The sequence below is a fragment of the Oryctolagus cuniculus genome, chromosome 14, assembly GCF_964237555.1.
Source record: "Oryctolagus cuniculus chromosome 14, mOryCun1.1, whole genome shotgun sequence".
NCBI classification, from domain to species: Eukaryota; Metazoa; Chordata; class Mammalia; order Lagomorpha; family Leporidae; genus Oryctolagus; species Oryctolagus cuniculus.
Window position 1 is genome coordinate 13,456,126 of NC_091445.1, and position 21,648 is coordinate 13,477,773.

The 21,648-nt window shown below is 42.0% G+C and overlaps 1 protein-coding gene across 1 annotated transcript in view; it reads left to right on the plus strand.

Annotated features, from left to right (window-relative positions):
• The window catches only part of ADGRV1 (adhesion G protein-coupled receptor V1), a 597,653-nt gene that overhangs the window by 181,325 nt on the left and 394,680 nt on the right, over nt 1-21,648 (plus strand). Inside the window, exons 51-59 of the mRNA XM_070056453.1 lie at nt 2,584-2,806; nt 3,094-3,298; nt 7,424-7,570; nt 9,860-10,115; nt 12,000-12,202; nt 13,084-13,260; nt 13,740-13,922; nt 16,365-16,547; nt 20,438-20,602. Of these exons, the coding sequence (XP_069912554.1) occupies nt 2,584-2,806; nt 3,094-3,298; nt 7,424-7,570; nt 9,860-10,115; nt 12,000-12,202; nt 13,084-13,260; nt 13,740-13,922; nt 16,365-16,547; nt 20,438-20,602 (1,742 nt within the window). The remainder of the gene's footprint in view (nt 1-2,583; nt 2,807-3,093; nt 3,299-7,423; nt 7,571-9,859; nt 10,116-11,999; nt 12,203-13,083; nt 13,261-13,739; nt 13,923-16,364; nt 16,548-20,437; nt 20,603-21,648) is intronic.

Genomic DNA, 21,648 nt, shown 5'->3' on the forward strand with positions numbered 1-21,648 from the left:
CAAACTTCTGTTTCTCTTATCCCTGCGGCTTTCCGGCACCTCGCCCCGCCGGCGGGTTCCCGGCTCTGCGCCGCTTCAGCCCGCGCGCCTCTCTGCGCGGCTTCCCGGCTTTGCGCGGTCCGCGGTCTCCACGCTTAACCCTTTCGCGTCTGAACCACGGCCTACGCCAGCGTTCCCTATCTATTCACGCCCCGTGCTCTCTCTGCACGCGGCGGCTTCCGCGAGTAACACAGCGTAGCTTGCGTCTCCGCCACTAGGATTCAATCTAAGTTCCCCGGGCTAGCCTGGCGAATTCAACCCAGCGTACGTCTCCGCCCCACGATCTGGCTTCCCGTCCTTTGCTCCCCGGGCTAATCAGACGGATCCCAATCTGGCTTACGTCTCAGCTTCTGGTTTCAACTTTTCGCCCCCTATTCCCGGGCTAACTTGAGAACCCCAAAGTGGCTTTCGTTTCCGCCTCGGCCTGCCCCCCGCGGCTTCAATTTCCCTAACATTTTTCTCTACCCGGTATATTTCCCCAAGTTTTCTTCCAACAATATTCCTCCCTCATTTCTCCTGGCCTCTCCCCACAGTCCGCGTCCGAGTCTGTTTGTTCTAGCTTTCACTTTCGCTTTCGACCTTAAAGATTTCTCCCAGCTTCCCCCCGTAGTCCGTATCCGAGTCACGGCACCATTATGTCGCTCCCCGTCTTCGTGGGGGAACGACACAGGACCCTGCGCTGTTCTTTCTGTCTGCTCGGCCCTCCCCGGGTTTGCTGCTGGTTCTTCCCCGGGTTGGCTACTATCCCTTCCACCTCCGTGGAAGGGCAGTTCCCCCTGGCCGCATTCCCCACTTCCGCAGGGGAGCGGCACACCACCGGCCGGTTCTCTCGGGGGCTGCACGGGTTCCCTTAGATGTTCCCCATAGATGTTCCTGGTGCATGCCGTCTCTCTCCTCCTTTATAGTCCTCCTCCGCCAATCCCAACTCGGCTGAGTACGCTGCTCTCCAATCAGGAGCAAGTCCTACAGTTAATTGGTTGAACTGGAGGCAGCTGTGCGGAAGCTGTTTACTTCTCTCCCAGCGCCATATTGTGGGAGAGCAGATGCATAGAATAAGTCCTAATTCGAGCAACTTAGTCTAGTCCGGATTGCTCCCCACAGGGTGTATCTCTGAAGGCTAAGCCACTTAATCAGAGGTGTTCAGGACACGTGATGTTCCTCACTGAGGTGTCAGATCAGATAAGCTTGAACAATGTTGCCTTCCAAGTTTGTTCTTCCTTTCAAAAGTTTTTGCTTTTGCAAAGCTTTATAAGACATGACCACTAAAAATGGAAGTGTGTTTATAATTTCCTTGATCTTTTAGGCAGCCTTTATTAAATGGTACAGTACTTCAACTGATTACTATAAATAAACATGGTCACTAGTTTTTTATATAAGCACTAGGGCCTTATGGAACAGTGGTCTTTGTACTACTTGTTGATTTCTTTATTTAGTGGAAGAATAAGCATGTGGGTATAAATTGAAAGTATATTATGGCACAAATTAAGAGGAGGGAGAGAAGGATGGTATGAAGTATCATTATGAGCTTAAAATAGTATATATGAAAGACTTGAAATCTGTTTAGCTAAATAAAAATAACATTTTTTAAACAAATAGTAAGGGTATGTGGTTTCCCATTATAACATGTAGACTAGAATTTTAGAAGAGACCCATGCTATTACAAGGATCCATGTGCCATTTTAATACCTAATCTTTATGTTGCAATGTGTTCCTCTAAGTCCTGGCATTTGTGCATGGTTTTCTATGGTTTCTTTTATCCCCTGTCCTAAATATAGTTTAGTATTGTATATCACATAGTCCCCTTTGTGTCACAACTTCTGTAGATACGAATCTGTTATATTGCTTTGAACTTTGTAAGCATGAGTCCCTTATAGCAAAAGTATTGGTACAATAAACTCCAATCACCATAAATTTGTTCATGGCCTAACTAAATACCTTGAATAATTTAGCAAGTGAAAGTAATTAATATAAAGAATTCTGTCTCTGCTTAATTAAAATTGAATAGTACCGAGTGTAGGGAGATGATGAGACATGTTGAAGTTCAGTTCTATGGTTTATTATCTATGCACTAAAATTAGAAACTTGAGAACTATATAGCAACATTTGAAGTATAAAATCATGTATCTCATAGCATAAGATTGTTAGGAAGAAATTTTATGTATACTATATATAGCTATGTCAACTGTTAATTCATATAGACATTTAAAAGCAAAATGCAAAAATAAAACTTTCAGTGTCAGAACATAAATATAAGTCGAATTGAGATTAATACAATAAATAAATACTGATTAATCCAAAGAAGTTCCAGGGTCTATTTGGGTTTTTACCCGTCAGTGATTTCTTCTGTTAAATGGGTTTGAGTACACTGCCAAGCTGGCTCGATCATTTACTATTTACATCATTTCCAAAATTAAATCATATATGGTTACCTCAGAAATCCACATGGAACTTTGAGAGTTGGAAATGTCTGGCTTCGGCACTGTTCAGGAAGTGGGTGAGCTGACTGTTCCTTCTCATTCCGGATGCATTCTCTCTCTCCTGCAGTCCACATTCTTCTCCTTGGCCAAGATGTGTCTGCTCTTTACGGCTGGAATTCGGAGCTGAATCAGTTCTCTTTCACTCTGGAGGCGCCTTCGGCCCAGGACGCAGCTTCTGTCACAGTAAAGTCCCTTAATTTGAGCAAGAATTTAATTGCTGTGGTGGGCACTGCGCATGCACACCTGTGCGAGCTGGCCTATGTCTCCAGCCAGTCTGACTTTATTCCTAGGTAGGCTCAGCAATTTGTGCTGTGTCTTTGTGTTCACTGTAATTTTGCTTAGCAGCTAATTTCTAAGTCTTTATTTAGAGAATGAAAAATTGACTAAATGTAAGAGGTATTTATAACCCAGAAGCATGGCTGTTTATGCTATCAAGTTAATGATATTTCATATTAAAATGCTATCTATAAATTGTGGTTTTTCCAAACCTTTAATAATTGTCGGGGTTTTATAGTAATCTATGTGTATTTCTTAGTTTGTTTTACTTGACTCACTCTATAAATGTTTCTTACGCTAGTTCAGGTGAACTTAAATTTGAACCTGGTGACAGAGAAGCTACGATAGCAGTAAATATCCTTGATGATGTGGTTCCAGAGGAAAAAGAATCCTTCAGAGTTCAACTTAAAAATCCCAGGGGAGGAGCAGAGATTGGTATCAATGGTTACGTGAAAATAACTATTCTGTCTAATGATGATGCCTATGGAGTTGTCGCATTCGCTCAGGTACCCACACACTCAGCGAACTCAAAAGTCAAGATAACATATTTGATTTATGTGTTAGTTGCCATCAGCATGCACTGAGTCATACTTTGAGTATTGTCAGTTGGAAACGATACTTTCCCCTTCTTTCTTTGCTACTCTCATTTTAATGTGAATTCTACCGGCACCTTGGAATTTACAATTTGATATGCTGGACTCTCTTGGTCAACTTGTCCTAATAGTCCTAATATCAATTATTTTGTACATATTCACTTTACAGGGTTGAATTTTAAATTTTACTAACTTAAAGATTTATTTGAAAGGCAGAGCGACTGAGAGAAGGGGGAGAGACAGATCTTCCATCTGCTGGTTCGTTCCCCGAATGGCTACAATGACTTGGGCTGGGCCAGGAGAAACCCAGGAGCCCAGAGCTCCATCCAGGTCTCCAACTTGGGTAGCAGGGACTGCAGTCCTGTGCTGCCATCCACTGCTTTCTCAGAAAGCATTAGCAGAAGCTGGATTGGAAGTAGAGCAACCAGGACACAACCTGGGCCTGTGAGCTGGGATGCCAGTATTGCAGGTGGTGGCTTAACATGTGCTGGGCCGTGCTGCCCACCTCTACTAACTTGGTCATGATCTAGGAGTTGGTATTGTTGGCCTTGTCACAGAGGGCAATGCTAAAACAGATTCTAAACATCATACAAAGGCACTTCTAAAAGCTAATGGAAAATGAAATTAAAAGAGGAGTTTATTTTGCAGCCAAAAGCTTTGAAACCTTTTTTTTTTTTAATAGTCCTTTTCTGTGAACCTGTTGAGCATCCCTCACACACTGTTGTATTGCACGCACACAGATAGAGTACTGTCCGATTATACCTTTGTTTCTCTGTGTGTGTGTGTGGGGGGGGTTCTAACCACCTGAGCTTCACAGGCACCTTTTCCCTGAGTTAAGAGACCCAGGCTGATCTTCCCAGGCCGCCCCCCTTCAGACTTCATATTTTTTTACCCACAAGCTAAAGCACACCCACTCGCATTGCACTGTTTGGTCCTCTTTGCAAAGGGCATTCTGCCTTCTTAACCAGGTTTATACCTGTTATCTGTCTCCAAAACATTCTACGTATAAGGGAAACCTAGCTCACGCTGGCTTCAACACTAAATGCACGTCCACAGACAAGGGGGCTGGTAGAGGCTCTCCTGGGTCACCAGAGCTCAGGTTCTTTCCATCTCCGTACTTTGCCAGCACAAAGCTTATCCTTCTCTTGGTTTTTGGGAAGCTGATGTTAAAGTTAGGGCTGCATCTTCCTTATTCTTGTCCAGTTAGGGACCGAGGCTTTCATTATATGATCATAGTGAGGAAGAAATGTCCTGAGTGCCTCCAGAAAGCTCCTGATGCCTCATTGGCCTGACCTGGCTAACAGTCTCCCTCATTCATTCACCAGGGTGATCAGGGGGCTATGCACAGTAAGGATGGAGGGCTGGGCTGTGGGGCCTGAGGGTGTGAGTGATGTGTCTGTGTGGGTTAGGAGCCCTCAAAGCAGAGGGGGACCCATCAGGAGGACAGAGGCCCATCTGGAGCAACAAAGAGCCACTGGACTTGAGGTCAGTATTGGAGGTGGTGGTGGGTGGGGACAGGGGGCAGAAGCCCGAGTGGTTAAAGGCCAGGGACCTGTGTTGAGGAAGCCCCCATGATAACCTAAAGTTTTAAAGGTTGAGTGGAATACTAACAGGACTGAGAGCGTTTTAGTCATGCCCAAGGTAGCCATTTATTGTAGCAAATGACCCAGGACAGATCATCTGAGGGCAGAGCTAATGATGTCCAGAGGGTACCAAAGAGAAGCTCCCAGGAGACCTCTCCCAGAGCGGTGACAAGGGACACAATCCCCCAAGCAGCAAGCTGTCACATTGTGGGGAAGTGTTTGTTACCAGCCTAGGAATCTGCGTTCAGGCTGTGTGCCCAGGGTTTTAATGGAAGGCTGGTCACACGGGCACCCCTGCCTGGCACATACCCAGACAGTTGAGTCCCAGAAGGAAAACAGATGTTCGACGTAAGTCGCACTGGACAAATGATTTAGGCACAGGGAGATGGTTTTCAGTTCTGGGAGCAGTGGGAACCTGTCTGAAATTCAACTTGCCCACACCAGCTGGGGCCAAGCTTGGGCACAGGCCTGTGCAGGGGTAGCAGGCGGCCCACTTTGGAAACACTTCCCCGCACCAGCTCCTTTGCACCAGCTCCTTTGCACCTCAATGAATCTGGCCTTCAGGGAAATGGGAGCCTTTGGTTAGGGGAACAAAAGCTTTGCTCTCAGCTTCATCTCTGTGCTAGAAAAGAGACTGACACACTGAGTGTTTGGCATGAACCTGCCCTTGTGCAGAGGAGCAAAGACCACCCAGGTAGCCTGTTGGAGACCTCATAAAGTATGCGGACAGCTGGGGTCTGGGGCTGAGACCACTGCGCTCTGCCCCCCAACCCCTTTCCACCTGCCAACCTTGACTCCATGCTGCAGGTAGAGCACGCATTTGATTCCTCAGCTATTTTGAGTGTGGCCGATCTCTTCCTGAAGCGTGTTCCTAAATTCCTCAAGACATGCCGTAACTACGGTTTGATCCTTGACAGTAGGTAGTATCCCGGGTCCTTCAGTCCATTCAGAAGAATTCCTCAATGCAATCCCTTGTTTCTGGACAGCCTAATTCCAAGATGAGGGTTAGAGGTAATGAGCGTTGCTAGAATATTTTCTGACAGCATTAAGCCCTCATGAAGCTGAAGGGAAGTTTTTGAAAAAGGCATTGTCTTTTGTGAATAAATTACATGCATATTTTGAAATTAAGGCATATTTTTCCAAGAATGATTGCCTTGAGTGAGATTTTATTACAATATAGCATCTGTAACAATGTATTAAAATGCTGTGTAAAATATAACTGATAGCATCTGTACCCAAATTAGCATTCTAAATGGAAGCTATCTGATGCTTTAAGAAATTAGTAGTCTCTTTGTAGATTATCTTAGTAAAAAGAAGAGGAAGACTGGAAAGAAAAAATCTCAATATTCCTGCTCCTTATTGTCTTTGGTGAAGCCAGAGGTATTATAACAAGGGGGTCTTTGAAGTATTCATTTGGAGGAAAATCCATGAAATAGCTGGCAACAGCTGTTGACTGTGTCTGAAGAGTGCTATAGTCACACAGAGGTAGAAATAGTTTGCAATGAAGGAGAGCTTGGAGGCACTGGTGACAAGAAGAAAGCAAGGAATTCTTATGTAAGTAACAGGGATGTGTCTGGAAGGAAAAAGTTGTAAACACTTGGAGGTGGGAATGAAGCGACACCAGTGGAAGCAGGGACATTTCAGAGGACTTGGATTTAAGGAGAGACATTTACAAGTGGACAGAAAGAGCACCTTCGTTGTTCTGATGTCACTACACAAAGACCTGGGGGGAGAGATGTCCACACTCATCTATTCCTTCTGCCCCTACAGACTTGTTAAATGATATGAATTCTACTATTGAAGTGGCATTTGCTTTCTGAGTGTAAGGGTGATGAAGGAGCCAGTGTTGTGGTACAGTGGATTAAGCTACTGCTTGGAATACTGGCATCTCATGTCAGCACAGGTTCAAGACCCATTGCTCTGCTTCCGATCCAGCTCCTGGAAGGGCAGCAGAAGATGGTCCAAGTGCTTGGGCCCCTGCTACCCACATGGGAGACCTGGGTGGAATTCTTGCCTGCTGGCTTCAGCCTGGGCCACTTCTGACCACTGGGGCCATTTGAGGAATGAACCAGTGATTGGAAGATCTTGCTCTCTACTCTCTCACTCTCTTCTTGTTACTCAAACAAGTTAAAAATAATCTTTAGTTAGAAAAAAAAAAACGAAAAAAACCCAAATGTAAAAGAATGATGTAAGTTTATGCTCATTGAGCATAATGTGAAAAATGTAAAAACCGGGAGACAAAAAAATCCTATAAAAATTAACATTTCCTTTTAATTTGATATTTTTCTTATTTAGGCATGTGTGTTTTAAAATAAAAACATTCTCTACATGGCTTTTTCTTAACTACTGTTTTTCACTTACTATATCATGTTGCTTAGTACTATGAAGCTTGCAAATGTATAATAACACAAAGAGGAGTCTTTTGGTAATTTCAAGGTACCTTTCTGTATTTTAGAATTCATTATACAAACAAGTAGAAGAAATGGAACAGGATAGCCTAGTGACCTTGAATGTTGAACGCTTAAAAGGAACATATGGACGTGTAACTGTGGCATGGGAGGCGGATGGAAGTACGAGTGATATATTTCCTACCTCAGGAGTGGTATGTAGACTATAAAATTATAGAGTTACAGAAAAATTTTCAGTTATGGTTACTATGTAATCAAACTTTCTTATGCTGAAGTGTTTTGAGTCTGACCATGTCAATACTGGATTCCTAATAATCGCCATAGAGATACAATTTCAGGTTGGTTGTATCGCAGTGTGTTCTTTCTGTAAAACAAGTTTAACTGTAAAAAGTCATCCCTTTTGATGTTCAAAATGTCGTAGAAGTGTCTTGACCTTGTCAGGAAGATAAAGCCAATCGAACTGGGCATGGCAACATGGTTGAGAGCTGCGGACAGAGGTTTACGAGGGAGATGGCTCTGTAAGGGAGTGAGCAGGGCGAGAATGTGCAGAGGTGGAAGTTGGTGCATGGACAGTTGCAACTGAGCTGGTGCTGTGGACTTGCTCCTGGTTTAGGGCTGAGCCACTGCTGTCTCTGTCTTAGCAGTTCTTGCTCAGGCCACCTGCTGGGTGGGGCATGAGCAGGAGAGAGACCACTGCGGCAGCTGAGACTGATTCCCAGTGGGAGATTCAGAAGTTGTTCCTAGCAGCAAGAAGGAATCTGGACAGAGACCTGGAGGAGAGAATTGGAGCTTAGGCCTAAGAACAGAATCGGAATGGGCCAAAGTAATGGTTGAGTCTCAAAGAAGGCTCCGAGAACTCTCTGTTCCCACTGGAAGATAGATTGTCCCCTTGGCTTGCTTTGGTCTTCATAGATAACAATGAGCTCATTTCAAAGGAACTCTCCTGGGATTGTCTCAGGAAAGACCAAGTGTATTTCATGGCCCATCAGTCATAGGCTGAAGATCATTTGCAAGGTGAGTGGAGTTTCCATATGTTGAGAATCTTAGGGCAAATTCTATTGCATTTATTTTTTTAAAAAGATTTTTAAAATTTATTTTAGAGAGAGAGGTGTCTTCCATCCTCTGGTTACTCTCCAAATGGATGGAATGGCTGGAACTGGGCCCATCTGAAGTCAGGAGCTTCTTCCTGGTCTCCCATGTAGGTGTAGAGGCCCAAGCACTTAGGCCATCTTCCATTGCTTTCCCAGGCCACAGCAGAGAGCTGGATCAGAAGGGAAGCAGCCGGGACACGAATTGGCACCTATTTGGGAGGCCAGTGCTACAGGCTGTGGCTTGGCCTACTACGTAAGCCACAGCGCCAGCCCCTCTATTGCATTTAATAGTTACTGTACACCAGCTTCTAAAACCATAGGTTCTATTTCTCAGGTTCTGTATGTTCTGTTTTATATTTCCCTAATCAAGAGTTACATACACATGGTTGAAATAATTTCTAACTTAAATGCCTAATAGTACGTTAGGAACAGACTGTATTTTGAAGTATTGACTTTATTCAGGGGTGAATACATGTTTTCTGTAAAGGGCTGGGTGGTAAATACCTTATGCTTTGTGAACCTTGTCTCTTTGACAAGTCCTTTGTTTCTGTGGCACTGAAATGTAACTGAGCTCTGAAATATAAGCAAACCAAGTGAGCGGCTCTGAGAGGCAGTGTGCTTACTCTGTTCCTGTAAAACTTGTTTGGAAAAACGATTTGGACAACAGGCCTGTGTCCCGACTCCTGATTTTGTTAATAAAGCTCTTGAGTTACTGTTCTACAGGGCCTTCTCTGGGGAACAGATGAGTGACAGCAAAGGTAGAGGCACCGACCTGCTGTGCTGGCCCGAATAACTGTAAATAGCTGGCAAAACAGTAGACCAGGAGCTGGTGCATGATGGGAAATGACATTCATGGAGCAAACGGAAGCTCCATCATCAAGGCCCTCAGATGCCTTTGGGCAAACTTGGATTGGCCTTTTTAGACAAAGGAGGCAGGAAAGGAAGGGACAGATGGTATGGTTGCATCTCCCCCTTTTTCTCTCTACCTCTAGTTTGGTTGATTCGCTGTTAGGTGATACATCTATTCAGAGTTTAGCCAGAGGAAATAGTGATCCTGACAAAAGTCTTCCTGGGAAAAATGTTCAGTATGCCACCTTCTGCTATTTTTTATATATAGATCTTTATATATGGAATCTAGCACTTAGAGTCCCAGAGAGACTATGCACTCTGTATTGTAATAACGAGTAGGCTGTGATAGTTTGATTATATAATTTACTTTTTTTTTCCTAACATTTTGAACTTTAAATATGAAACATGGTTGATTTACTTGTAGAATCCTGTTATGCTTGTTTAGCATCTCTTGTTATTTCAGGGGTGGTCATATTAAAAGAAAATCAAGCCTTTTGGTGTTTTTACCAAAATAGATGAAATCATCTTTCTTTAAAATTGTAGATTTCATTTGCTGAAGGACAGGCACTGTGTACAATCACGGTGACCATTCTTGCTGATGACGTCCCAGAGCTGTCAGAGGTTGTGAGTGTAACACTCACCCGCATTACCACAGAAGGAGTAGAGGACCCATCAAAATTTGCCACCATTGATCAGAAAAGAAACAAGTGTATGATAACCATACTGCCCAGTGACTCACCCCATGGCCTGGTGGGCTGGCATCCCAAGTCCCTCTTCGTGAGGGTGGCAGAGCCTAAAGGTAAGTCCTCTTACCCGTTTCTCAGGTATTAGAAGTTTCACTGGGTAATTAAATCCTAATACTTACAGAAAATGTAAATTTTTATTTTCATGTGCTTTTTTAGTTCAAAGGATCTTTTCTGTTTTTTTTTTATTAAATTTTATCATAATTGATTAAAAATATCAATAGAAACACTCATTAAAGACATAACTACCATAACATTAACATTAGCATATTAATATTGTCATTGTAGTAGAGGTGACAACTCTCATTTTTGCTTTCCTTTCCATCCTTTCTTTCTCTTTCCTCACTCAGATTGCCTGTTTACAGACTTTCATATAGTTACAGGGAGCAGTGGGCAACCCAGATGCTTATGCAGGTTGAGCGGAAGTAATAATTTCTCAGAAGATGGCTCAAAAATGTAGCAAGTGCTCAGCCCCACACAGATTAGAATCATCTTAGCCTGTGATGTACAGTGATCAGTTCCTGTCTCCTTTGAGGGATGCAGTCTACATGGTATTCATATGAACTGTTGGATAAATAGATTCTTGTGGGTAATGGTCTTTTGACTTACGCCAATGCAAAGCTATATTTAATCTGTGTGTATATATAGTGTACTATATGGAGGTTCTAAATGTTTCAGATAATAACTGGGGATCCAGCTTTCAGGTTATGTCTCATTTAAGTAGTTGATGGCAAAAAAATGATGTATAGATATTCTCTGGGGCCTTTATAAATCCATATGTGTGAGAACAGAAGAATTACACTAACATTATCTGTTCATTTTTTTCATTGAACATTTTTGAAGAAGCTAGTGAATGCCAGGAGTGGTGCTGTATGTGTTAGACATATTGGGACAACAAAAATCACCAGACCAGAGCGGGAGATCGACAGCCATTGTTTTTTTTTTTTTTTCTTCTATTCTATGTGGAAAATAAAAAATCTAAGAAAGCAAGTACATTCATCTTCAAATGGCTATGATTATATATACATATATATATATAAAACCATATGTATACCTTTGTATATAGAAAGTGGAAAATGAGTGTATCTGTAATGATACACAAGAAACTGAAAGTGGTAATGTTTAGTGTTAGCAACAGTATTATGATAAATATGTATGATACACTACAAATACACTGAAATACTTTGACCCTGTATAGGCACCTCTAAGAACATGTCTTCTAATAATTAAAGTCTTAATCTAAGAACAGTTTTCTAATAATTGGTCATTAAATTATGACTATTTTTATTTTTTTGGAAGATTTTTATTTGAAAGGCAGAGTTAGGGAGTGGGAGGGGCAGAGATAGAGAGGTCTTCCATCATCTGATTCACTCTCCAAATGGCTGCTGGGTGGGCCAGGCTGATAATAGGAGCCAGTAACTTCTTCCAAGTCCCCTATGTGGGTACAGGGGCCCAAGTACTTGAGTCATTGCTGTTGCTTTCCTGGGCACATTAGCAGGGAGGTGGATTTGAAGTGGAGAAGCTGGGACTTGATGCTGGCACTGCAGGCAGTGGCTTAACCACTTAACCACCATCATGGCCCCAATTTTTCATTTTTGAGCCATCTTCTGAGAATTTGTAATTATTACTTCTGCTCAACCTGCATATATGCACTTGTGTGAAATTCAAAGCATCTTAGCAGAAGAATATGATGTGCAGTCTAGGAGGTGGCCTTGGAGAATCAGGTTAGCAGTGGGATAGAAGCCTGGAGGGGATGCTGTTTGTTTGTTTGTTTGTTTGTTTGTTTTTTAGCACAGCTCCTGAGGACAGAAGTCTTCTTGGGAGTGTGCATTATCTTTGTTTAGCCTCTCTTTCCCTAACTTTCTAAAAGGGAGCATGCAGAAATTCTATCTTACAACCAAGAGGAAAGCTTATTTACTTGAGGCATGTTTATGTCGCAGAGAACAACAGCCTTCTTCAGTTAAAAGTTGTTCGAGACCAAGGACTGTTTGGGGACATTGCCATTCACTTGTCAGCTAAACCCAACTCCTTACTGCACATCAATAATCAAGCTATGGAGCGTGAAGATTATGTGCTGCAAGATACCATGGTGATAATCAGAGAAAACGAGGAAGAAACTCAAGTCAAAGTTGCTATTTTGCCGGTGAGTGTAGCTTGTTGAATGTGATATATAGGGAAATGCTTGGTTTGAAAGGATCATTTCATCTCATTATGCAATTACCTGGATCAAGATTTGTCTTCAGATGGCTTAGATTTACTTTCATTTGTATCTGACTATTAATGTGTAACCATATGTACATGTATAGAGAAAGGGAGAAAATATGTGGATGTATCTATATTGATGCAGAAGAAATTGACAATTATATGGGATTAGTATTACCAATAATACATGCTAATATATTTATATGTCATATAACAGACATTACTAAATAAACATAATATTCTATTGTAACTTTAATTAGTAATGGTATCAGAGGTGCTAGATAATGATGCCTTCTGGGAAGGACAGTCTGGAAAAGACATAAGGAATGGAAGATTTCCTTTGCTTTTTAATGCATATCATTTTCATCTTTTGAATTTTTTTATTATCTATTGAAAAGTAATGTAAAATATTTAAAATAAGTATGATATAGGGTTGCATTTAAATGTACAACTCTAGAAGCTTCAGCTTTAAAATATAGTGCAGCATTGGCCAATTTCCCATAAACTGTGGGGAATGAGTAGATTACATATGTAAAACATACGCAATACACTATCATTAAAATTTTGGGTTAGATTTTTAAAAAATGATCTTACTGGCTGATGAGCTTGAGCATTCCATTTAAACATCACCATTAACCTTGAATAACCCATAGACCCTAAAGTGATCAGTGGGAACACATTCAAGTCTGACAAGGGGTCGCCTTCATGTGTGATAGTTGCTGGTTCCTATAGATAAAGTCAGTTCTTTCTGAAAATAGCAAGTTTCCAATGCAAGTTAAGCATCTTCCTAACATAAAACATGCTCTTTCCCTGTCTCCCCAGGACGATATTCCCGAGTTGGAAGAAAGGTTCATTGTCACAATCACCGAGGTGACCCTGGTGCACTCTGACTTCTCTGCTGGACATCCCAAAATGCAGAGGCCAGGGCTGGAAGCAGCTGAGATAGTGATCGAGGAAAATGATGACCCCAGGGGAATTTTCAAGTTTCCTGTGGCCAGAGTGAGATGAACTTCCATTCAGTTAGAGCAATAAGGAAGCTTGTCTTTGCTGATTTTGCTATTTTATAAAATGAGGCTCTGCTTGTATAATATTTATAATTGGATAAACAACCAAATTTGTCTTAAACACTAATGTTTAGTTCTCTTTGAGCTAGACCAAAAGATTAAGCAAATTTATTTTCATTAAACTTAAATGTAAGAGTTCTGAAGACCTGTCATGCATACCATCCAGGTATTAATTCCAACTTTGAAGGCTATGAGAAGGTCTTCAAAAAGTTCACAGAAAATGCATACCATGAAAAAATGCTGAATGGATTTCAAAGTTTTTTGCACCTAAGTGAGTGTATTTTCTAATTGCATTTTCCATGAACTTTTTGAAATCCAAATCAGTAAAGCAAAGTAAGTAGAAACAATAGACGTTGTTGACTTAGAAGAGTTGTCCCTTATGCCTTGCCTTTCAACTTACGATCTTTACTAAAGGATGTTGGTGGAATTATTACCGCCTACGAGGTGCCACCACCCTTGAGTGTTCTTCACGTTCCTGTAGTACGGATGGCTGGAAGCTTTGGGGCAGTCGGCGTTCACTGGACAGCAACACCAGATAGTGCTGGCCTGGAAGACTTTAAGCCACCTCATGGGATTCTTGAATTTGCAGATGGACAGGTACAATAGTCATGAACATGTTAGCATTTTCAGGTTGTGCTTCAGACGTTTTACAGGCATTTCCCAAATTAATGTGCATTAGTAACATAGGTAGTATATTCTAGGTGTTTCTGTGTTGGGTCAAGGAGAAATACTAATTCATGTATAATTTGTAAGTTGGCCTGGGAAGAGAGCTTAAAAGGCAAGAATCTCACCCTCTTCTGAGCTTTCTTACCCGATTCTATTTGACATAAGTTCTAAAGACAATTTTGATTTCGAGCTACCTAATGATGTAGAAGAAACTGCCTGGGGAACTAGACTGTTTCTGTGAATATTACATTTCTTTCATTCTCAGTATTTCTCAGTCATAAACAGAGGTATACATTTAGAATTTTCACTGAAAGATTAATATTTAAAGCTTCTTTTGTAGTTAAAAAAAGACCAAAATGACAGAAAAGGAATACACTACTTAAAACTTGGGGAAAATAATAAAACCAATATTCTAGATTTAGGCCAACCTTCCTAAAAATTATAGAATATTATCTAAGTGTTATAAGTTACATAATCTAGCTATTTTTAAAAATAAGATTTTTATAAAATTTTTAATCCCAGTAAATGAGAAAAAGCAGGTGAACAGCCATGAGAATGTAAGTATCTTTAAGTCATGGTATCTATCTATGGGGAGTCTGATTTTGCTTAGGCCAATTTGTATAATGTGGGTGAACTTTAGTTGCCTCTTAGGGTGAGTAAATACTGCTATATGCTAAGAATACAGATCTAGATTTTCCTACACATGACAGCCTGTTAATGTTTTGAAAGGATTTATTTGTTAAAAAAGTTGGAGTGTGAGAGAGAGGTCTTCCATCCACTGGTCCATTCCCCAGATGGCCACAGCAGCCTGGACTGGGCTGCATCTGAACTCCACCTGGATCTCCCACGTGGCTTGCAGGGGGCCCAGTACTTAAGACCATCTTACGCTGCTTTCCCAGGCGTGTTAGTGGGGGAGCTGGGTCAGAAGTGCAGTGGTGAGGACTGGAACTAGTGCCTGTATGGAATGCCAACATCCCAGGACGTGGCTTTACCTGCTGTACCACAATGCCAGCTCCATAGGGTTCTGGAGATCATGAATTTTGTTAACTTATTTAGGACTGAAACATTTCCTGCTAAAAGAGGAATGCACGTAAATGAGATTTTTACATTGAAGAAAGAAATAAGTTGATTTTCACTGAAGCAGCTTTTATTTGTTATCTGCACGAAGTCCCTCACTCAATGAGTCTCCTTAGAACCAGGATGGTTCTTAACCTTCTCTGTGGGATATGAATTTTTTCTTTATTTTACGGCGGAGTTTGGGGTGCAGACATTTTAATAGGCTCCCATTTTAGCACTTAATTTTACGCAGGTTTTCGCCTGCGTGTGGCATCCAGATTTTTCACTGGTCTCCATTGTCAAATTTAAGATGTAGGTAGATTTAGGTAGAAAACCTTCAGTTTCTGGAAAATGTCAGAGCCCCAGAATTTCTAGCTGGGATACAGAAAAATATTTTAATTGCAGCAACGCAGCTGGGATATTTCTATGTCCAGTAGTGAAATCAGAAGCTGCACTCAGGTTTATTTACAAGTTTATCAACACTTTTTTTTTTTTTTGACAGGCAGAGTTAGTGAGAGATAGAGAGAAAGGTCTTCCTTCCGTTGGTTCACCCCCCAAATGGCCGCTATGGTTGGTGGGCTGCGCCAATCCTCCGAAGCCAGGAGCCAGGTGCTTCTCCTGGTCTCCCATGTGGGTGCAGGGCCCTAGCACTTGGGCCATCCTCCACTGCACTCCCAGGCCCCAGCAGAGAGATGGACAGGAAGAGGAGCAACCAGGACAGAACCAGTGCCCCAACCGGGACTAGAACCCGGGGTGCTGGTGCCGCAGGCGGAGGATTAGCCTAGTGAGCTGCGGTGCCAGCCCTCAACATAGATATCTAAGAACAGCAAATTTGGATTTTGTTACTGACTTTTACTCCCTATATTACACGAAGAGTATTTGAAAACACTGAAATTTATTTAATTGAAGAAAGCAGGGGTCAGTTTTATGATTCCATTTCATATCGTGTAATAATAATGCAAGTATACTGCATTTTATATTTGTGCAATGGATGTTGGAACCTGCATGGCATTTAAAATTTTTTCCCCCAAGAATAAGAATCCATTCTCTTTGTACCTTTAAACGATACTACATCTCATTACATATGTAATTTTTTATTTTGAAAATAGGCTTATAATTTTCTAATTTTAAGATATAAACACACATGACTTTTAAAGTTTTATGAGTATAATAGCCAAAAAAGGGCTTTTTTTTTTCTTGTGGATTATTTCTCAATCTCAACTAGGAAATTATGAGAGTCAAACTTGTGATGTCATTGTCTCCTCCCACTGTGCCCTCTGTCCTCAACTCTCCTTCCCTCCCTTTCTTCCTTCCTAGGTGACTGCAATGATGGAACTCACCATCATAGATGATGATGAGTTTGAGCTCACAGAGACCTTCAATATTTCCTTAGTCAAGGTGACTGGAGGTGGCAGGCTTGGCGATGATGACCTTGTGTTAACTGTTGTTATTCCGCAAAATGACTCTCCGTTTGGAATATTTGGATTTGAAGAAAAAACAGTAAGTCAAAGATATCAGGGGAGTGCCTGGCCACCAACTAATGTTTCATGTAATTTTTAGTGAAAAAAAAAGTCTTTGATTTTTCGTTTTGCCATTCTTCATCTCCTTCTCTTAGGAGTCTCTTCTGAGGGGTCTTTGAGGTTGGCTGTTGATGGTGAGGCAAGTCCTCCTGCCTGTGCCCACATCAGAGTGTGATGAGCTTTTTTTTTTTTTTTTTTTTTTTTTGACAGGCAGAGTGGACAGTGAGAGAGAGAGACAGAGAGAAAGGTCTTTTTGCCGTTGGTTCACCCTGCAATGGCCGCCATGGCCTGCGTGCCATGGCCAGCGCATTGCGCTGATCCGAAGCCAGGAGCCAGGTGCTTCTCCTGGTCTCCCATGGGGTGCAGGGCCCAAGTACTTGGGCCAACCTCCACTGCACTCCCGGGCCACAGCAGAAAGCTGGCCTGGAAGAGGGGCAACCGGGACAGAATCCGGCACCCCGACCAGGACTAGAACCCAGTGTGCCGGCCCCGCAAGGCGGAGGATTAGCCTAGTGAGCCACAGTGCCGGCTGTGATGAGCTCTTAATGCCAGGTGGTTACAAAGGGGAAGAGATTCACGCTTACTGGGTGAGGAAGAGTAAGAAGGATCCTTTGGCCATAGCTCCTCTGCCTGCCCTCCTGCCAGACCACCACCCTGGCCCCAGGGCAGGGTGCTGCAGAGGGTCTGGGTGTTGCACCCCAGCATGGGTTAGCTGTTGCAGGTGTATCCACTGTTCTTTACTCTGGCAGGGCTGACATTGAACAAAACACCACGGTCAGCCCTTGTGTGCTTCCTCCTCTTTGGTTTTCATTGGTTGTTTACTTCTAAGCCCAATTATTATTGCTTCAATCACCAAGGCACAAATAAAACAGCTTGATCAGTCAGGAGAATTAATGTTTGTGCAGCTGGTTTTGGTAGCTAGTAATAAATTATACCTTAAATATAAAGCACTGTGAACTCTTATAATGTTTATTATGACTGTATCAGGATTTGTATGGTTTTACCTTTAAAAGAAATTCCAAGGTAAATTTTCATAAACATATTTAGATAATTCCTGCATAGTCAGCAACTTTTCTAACTCATGCCACTGTTGTATTTGTTTAATCAGTTATAGGTAACAGTTCAGCACCCATCCTATTTTATAATAAACCAGTTGCTCTCATGCCCATTGTCTTTACCATTCTGTGTCTACAAGACTAGACCTGCATCAGAGCGGGGCTCCCCAGATACTCCACAACTTAGAACCAGAACCCAGGAAGGGCACAATATTTCATTGAAATATTGAAATGACATATTCAATGACAATATTTCATTGAAATGACGTTCATATAAAATGGGAATACTAAGAGGGACAGAGCAGACTTCTGTTGTCGGCCAGCAAATCTCATTTTGTTCTTTGGGAAGGAGACAGACATAAGTGTTAGGAGTGGTAGATGGACAGAGTGGATGTCTCCCAAGCAGCATAAAATGTCTGGGAAATATGAAAAGGACAGTAAGTATTTATAATGCGGAGATGCTGTGCATCTCATATTTTGTTCTACATCCAACCACGCTTCCTTTCTTTACATAAATGCAAATAAATATTTTAGTACATGTGAATGTGCAATTTAATTGTTGTGAAAATGAGTTTAACTTCTGAGTTTAGAGAAGATATTCAGGCTTTAGTGTTCATATCTTGAATTTCTGAAATCTTACAATAATGGCTTTGCTTTTAACTTCATTGCACTTTTCGACTTGAGCAGTGAAAAATGTCTTTTCAAACTTATCTTACAGTTAGGGAAAAATAAATAGTATTCACTTTCTCTAGCTGCCTCCATAAATGTTAGGGCTATAAATCTAGTTTATGAACTCTTGGTCTAAGATATAAAATCTTCTTGTAATAGATTGAAATTTCTGGTGTGTCTTGGAGTCTAACAGAGCCCTGCAGTATAAATTCTTACAACTCTTGTTATCATGAGACACAGATGAGTTGATGTGTGAAAAGTCATCCAGGCTGCACACTACCTACATGTCAATTGTTCTGGACTATCAGTGGCATTAGCAGTAGCGTTTGGCCCAGCCTCCCGTGCCTGATTTTTTTTTAAAAGAATTTTTTTTTGAAAGAGTGAAAATTACACACAGAGAGAGGTCCTCCATCGGCTGGTTCACTCCCCAATTGGCCACAATGGCTGGAGCTGTGCCAATTTGAAGCCGGGAGCCAGAAGCCTCCCCCGGGCCTCCCATGTGGGTACAGGGGCCCAGGGACTTGGGCCATCTTCCACTGCTTTCCCAGGCCACAGCAGAGAGCTGGATTGGAAGCGGAGCAGCCAGGATTCAAACTGGCATCCTTATGGGATGCCAGCACTGTGGGCGGCTTTACCTGCTACTCCATAGCGCCAGCCCCCTGATTTTCTTGTGTCCTGTCTTTCTGACCACAAGTCTCTTGACAACATGAGGTTACCTTTAGCACTTCAGGTATCTAAGATGTACAATGCTGTGCACACAGTGGATGTTCTCTTAGCATTGAGATTAGATTCAAAACTGAGGAACACTGAGAAAAGATATTAATATAAACCTGTTAGTAAGCCGATCAAGTGCCACAACTAAACATTTGAGAACAGCAGTAATTCATGGAAATCTAATTGAGAAACATAAAATGTTAAGTCTTTTCTGATTCCATAGATTTAACACATGTGGTTTATGTATAATGAGTTTCTTATGAAATATGTTTGGTCTCTGTGGAGTATTAGAAGGAGCACTGGGCTCTGAATTGGGTTCTAGGTTCCTTGTCTCTAAATATGTATGCCTGTGTTAGGTGGGGAGAATGTGTGCACATGTCTCTATCCATATAAAGTTCAAAAAGTTTGTGGAGTGAGGATAAGTTTATTTTTGTACTAAACATTTTGAAATATATGCATGGTTTTTTCATAGCATACATTTTCTGTAAACTATTGAAGATTTCTCAGATTTCTAAGACCTTCTGTGAGGTTTAAATAAGGTAAAGTGGGTATAACAACTGACGTACTAGCTGAATACACAGTAATTGACTTCAAATACATCCTGTTGCTCCCAGTGCAAAATCCCATGGGAAAACAAAAGCTTCGGAAAGCCTTGTGCTATAATTTGTACTTCCTTAACTGGGAGACTCTTTGGGTTCAATTTGGACTTTGCTTTATAGAGTCAGCATATTTAATTCACATGGACCAGGTCTTTTAATAAGGACTGGTAAACTAGCATATTGAATCTCACTCTGTTTATCAGTTTACAAAATCTCTTTGAACCTAGAAGACACTAAAGTTGTTCAACTGCAGATAATCCTGGGGGCAGTTCAGGTTTATATGTGGGGGAGCCTGATTGCTATGACCAAGAACCCCTTCCTTGAACACAATTCCTTCATACAATAAGTGTTTATTTCATCTTTGTACAAGAGTTGTATGCCGGGGTTCCTAGGCAGCTGAATCTTCTGTAAGCCTCTTTCCCAACCAGCAACCCAGGCACCAGACTGCACCTCTCAGGAGGTACTGATCTCCCACACATCCTGGGCCTCCTCTCTCCAGTGGATTAACAGTAGAAGAGAGGATGGGGAGGACTGTGTGGATACGTGAGGTGCAGCGGCACCACTGCTTCTACTCGATGGGTCAGCATTCAGTCACATGTTCTTCCTGATTGCTGGAGAGTGACAGGTAATTAGGGTGTCCAGGAAAGAGAGAAATGGGTTTTGTTGGAACATTGGTTTTTTTGCCCCATGACTGTAACTTGCAGTGCACAGAGTTCTTAATTGAAAAACTGCAGTCACTGTAAACAAAGGAAGATACTGTTTGTTCCTCTTCCTCTTCCTCTTTGTCTTTTTTTTTTTTTTTTTTTTTTTTTACTGGATTTTCTTTGTTTCAGGTGATGGTTGATGAATCTTTTTTGTCTGATGACCCCGACTCATACGTGACGCTGACAGTTGTCCGGTCTCCAGGAGGAAAAGGAGCTGTCAGACTTCAGTGGACTGTAGAAGAGAAGGCTAAAGGAGATCTTAGCCCTTTGACTGGAACCCTGCATTTTAATGAGGTATATTCACCATTAGGACTCCTAGACTTTTCCTCCAATTTTCTTTTGCATAGTATTACTAATGAGTTCATATGATATTCAATAGGTCTAGAATTTTTTTTGAAATCTATATGCATTATAGAGAAAAAAAATCAAAGCCCATACCACGCCCACAGAAAACCCTGGCTTTCTGAAATGATATTTTTACTTGCATCATCTGAAATGATATTTTTAAATTCAGATTCATCTTCTCCCCCACCCTCAAAACTGCCCTCCTTAACATTTCCTCTCCTGACTGAGATCAAAACCAGTCACCAAGCCAGATGTCCGCGTTTAATCCCTAGCTCCACGCTTTCTGTAACCCTTGCCTATGTCTAAACACTGATTCTGGTCAATTTGCCATGTTAGATGTGGTTTGTGACTATTTAGTCTGTGCAGAACTTCTGTTCTGAGTCAAAATACGGGTTGTTTAGCATCATAGCAGAAAGATAATATCAGACTTAGAATTTTTAGCACTTACATGCAGTTTGAAAAAGAGATATTGCGGGCCGGCGCCGCGGCTCACTAGGCTAATCCTCTGCCTTGCGGCGCCGGCACACCAGGTTCTAGTTCCTGTCAGGGCACCGGATTCTGTCCCAGTTGCTCCTCTTCCAGGCCAGCTCTCTGCTGTGGCCCGGGAGTGCAGTGGAGGATGGCCCAAGTGCTTGGGCCCTGCACCCCATGGGAGACCAGGAGAAGCACCTGGCTCCTGCCTTTGGATAGGCGCTGCGGCCATTGGAGGGTGAACCAACGGCAAAGGAAGACCTTTCTGTCTCTCTCTCTCTCTCACTGTCCACTCTGCCTGTCAAAAAAAAAAAGAAAAAAAAAAGAAAAGAAAAGAAAAGAAAAAAAAAGAGATATTGCGGCCGATTAAAAACTGAACCAAAATCAATTTAGAAATGGAAAGCACATTTCAACTCATCTGCGTGTGCCCCCGTTTCCCACATGGATAACAAGCGAAGCTGACAGGTCTTCTGCTCCATGGCAGGACTGGGATCTCTGTGGCTGGCCTTTGGTGTCTGCAGCCC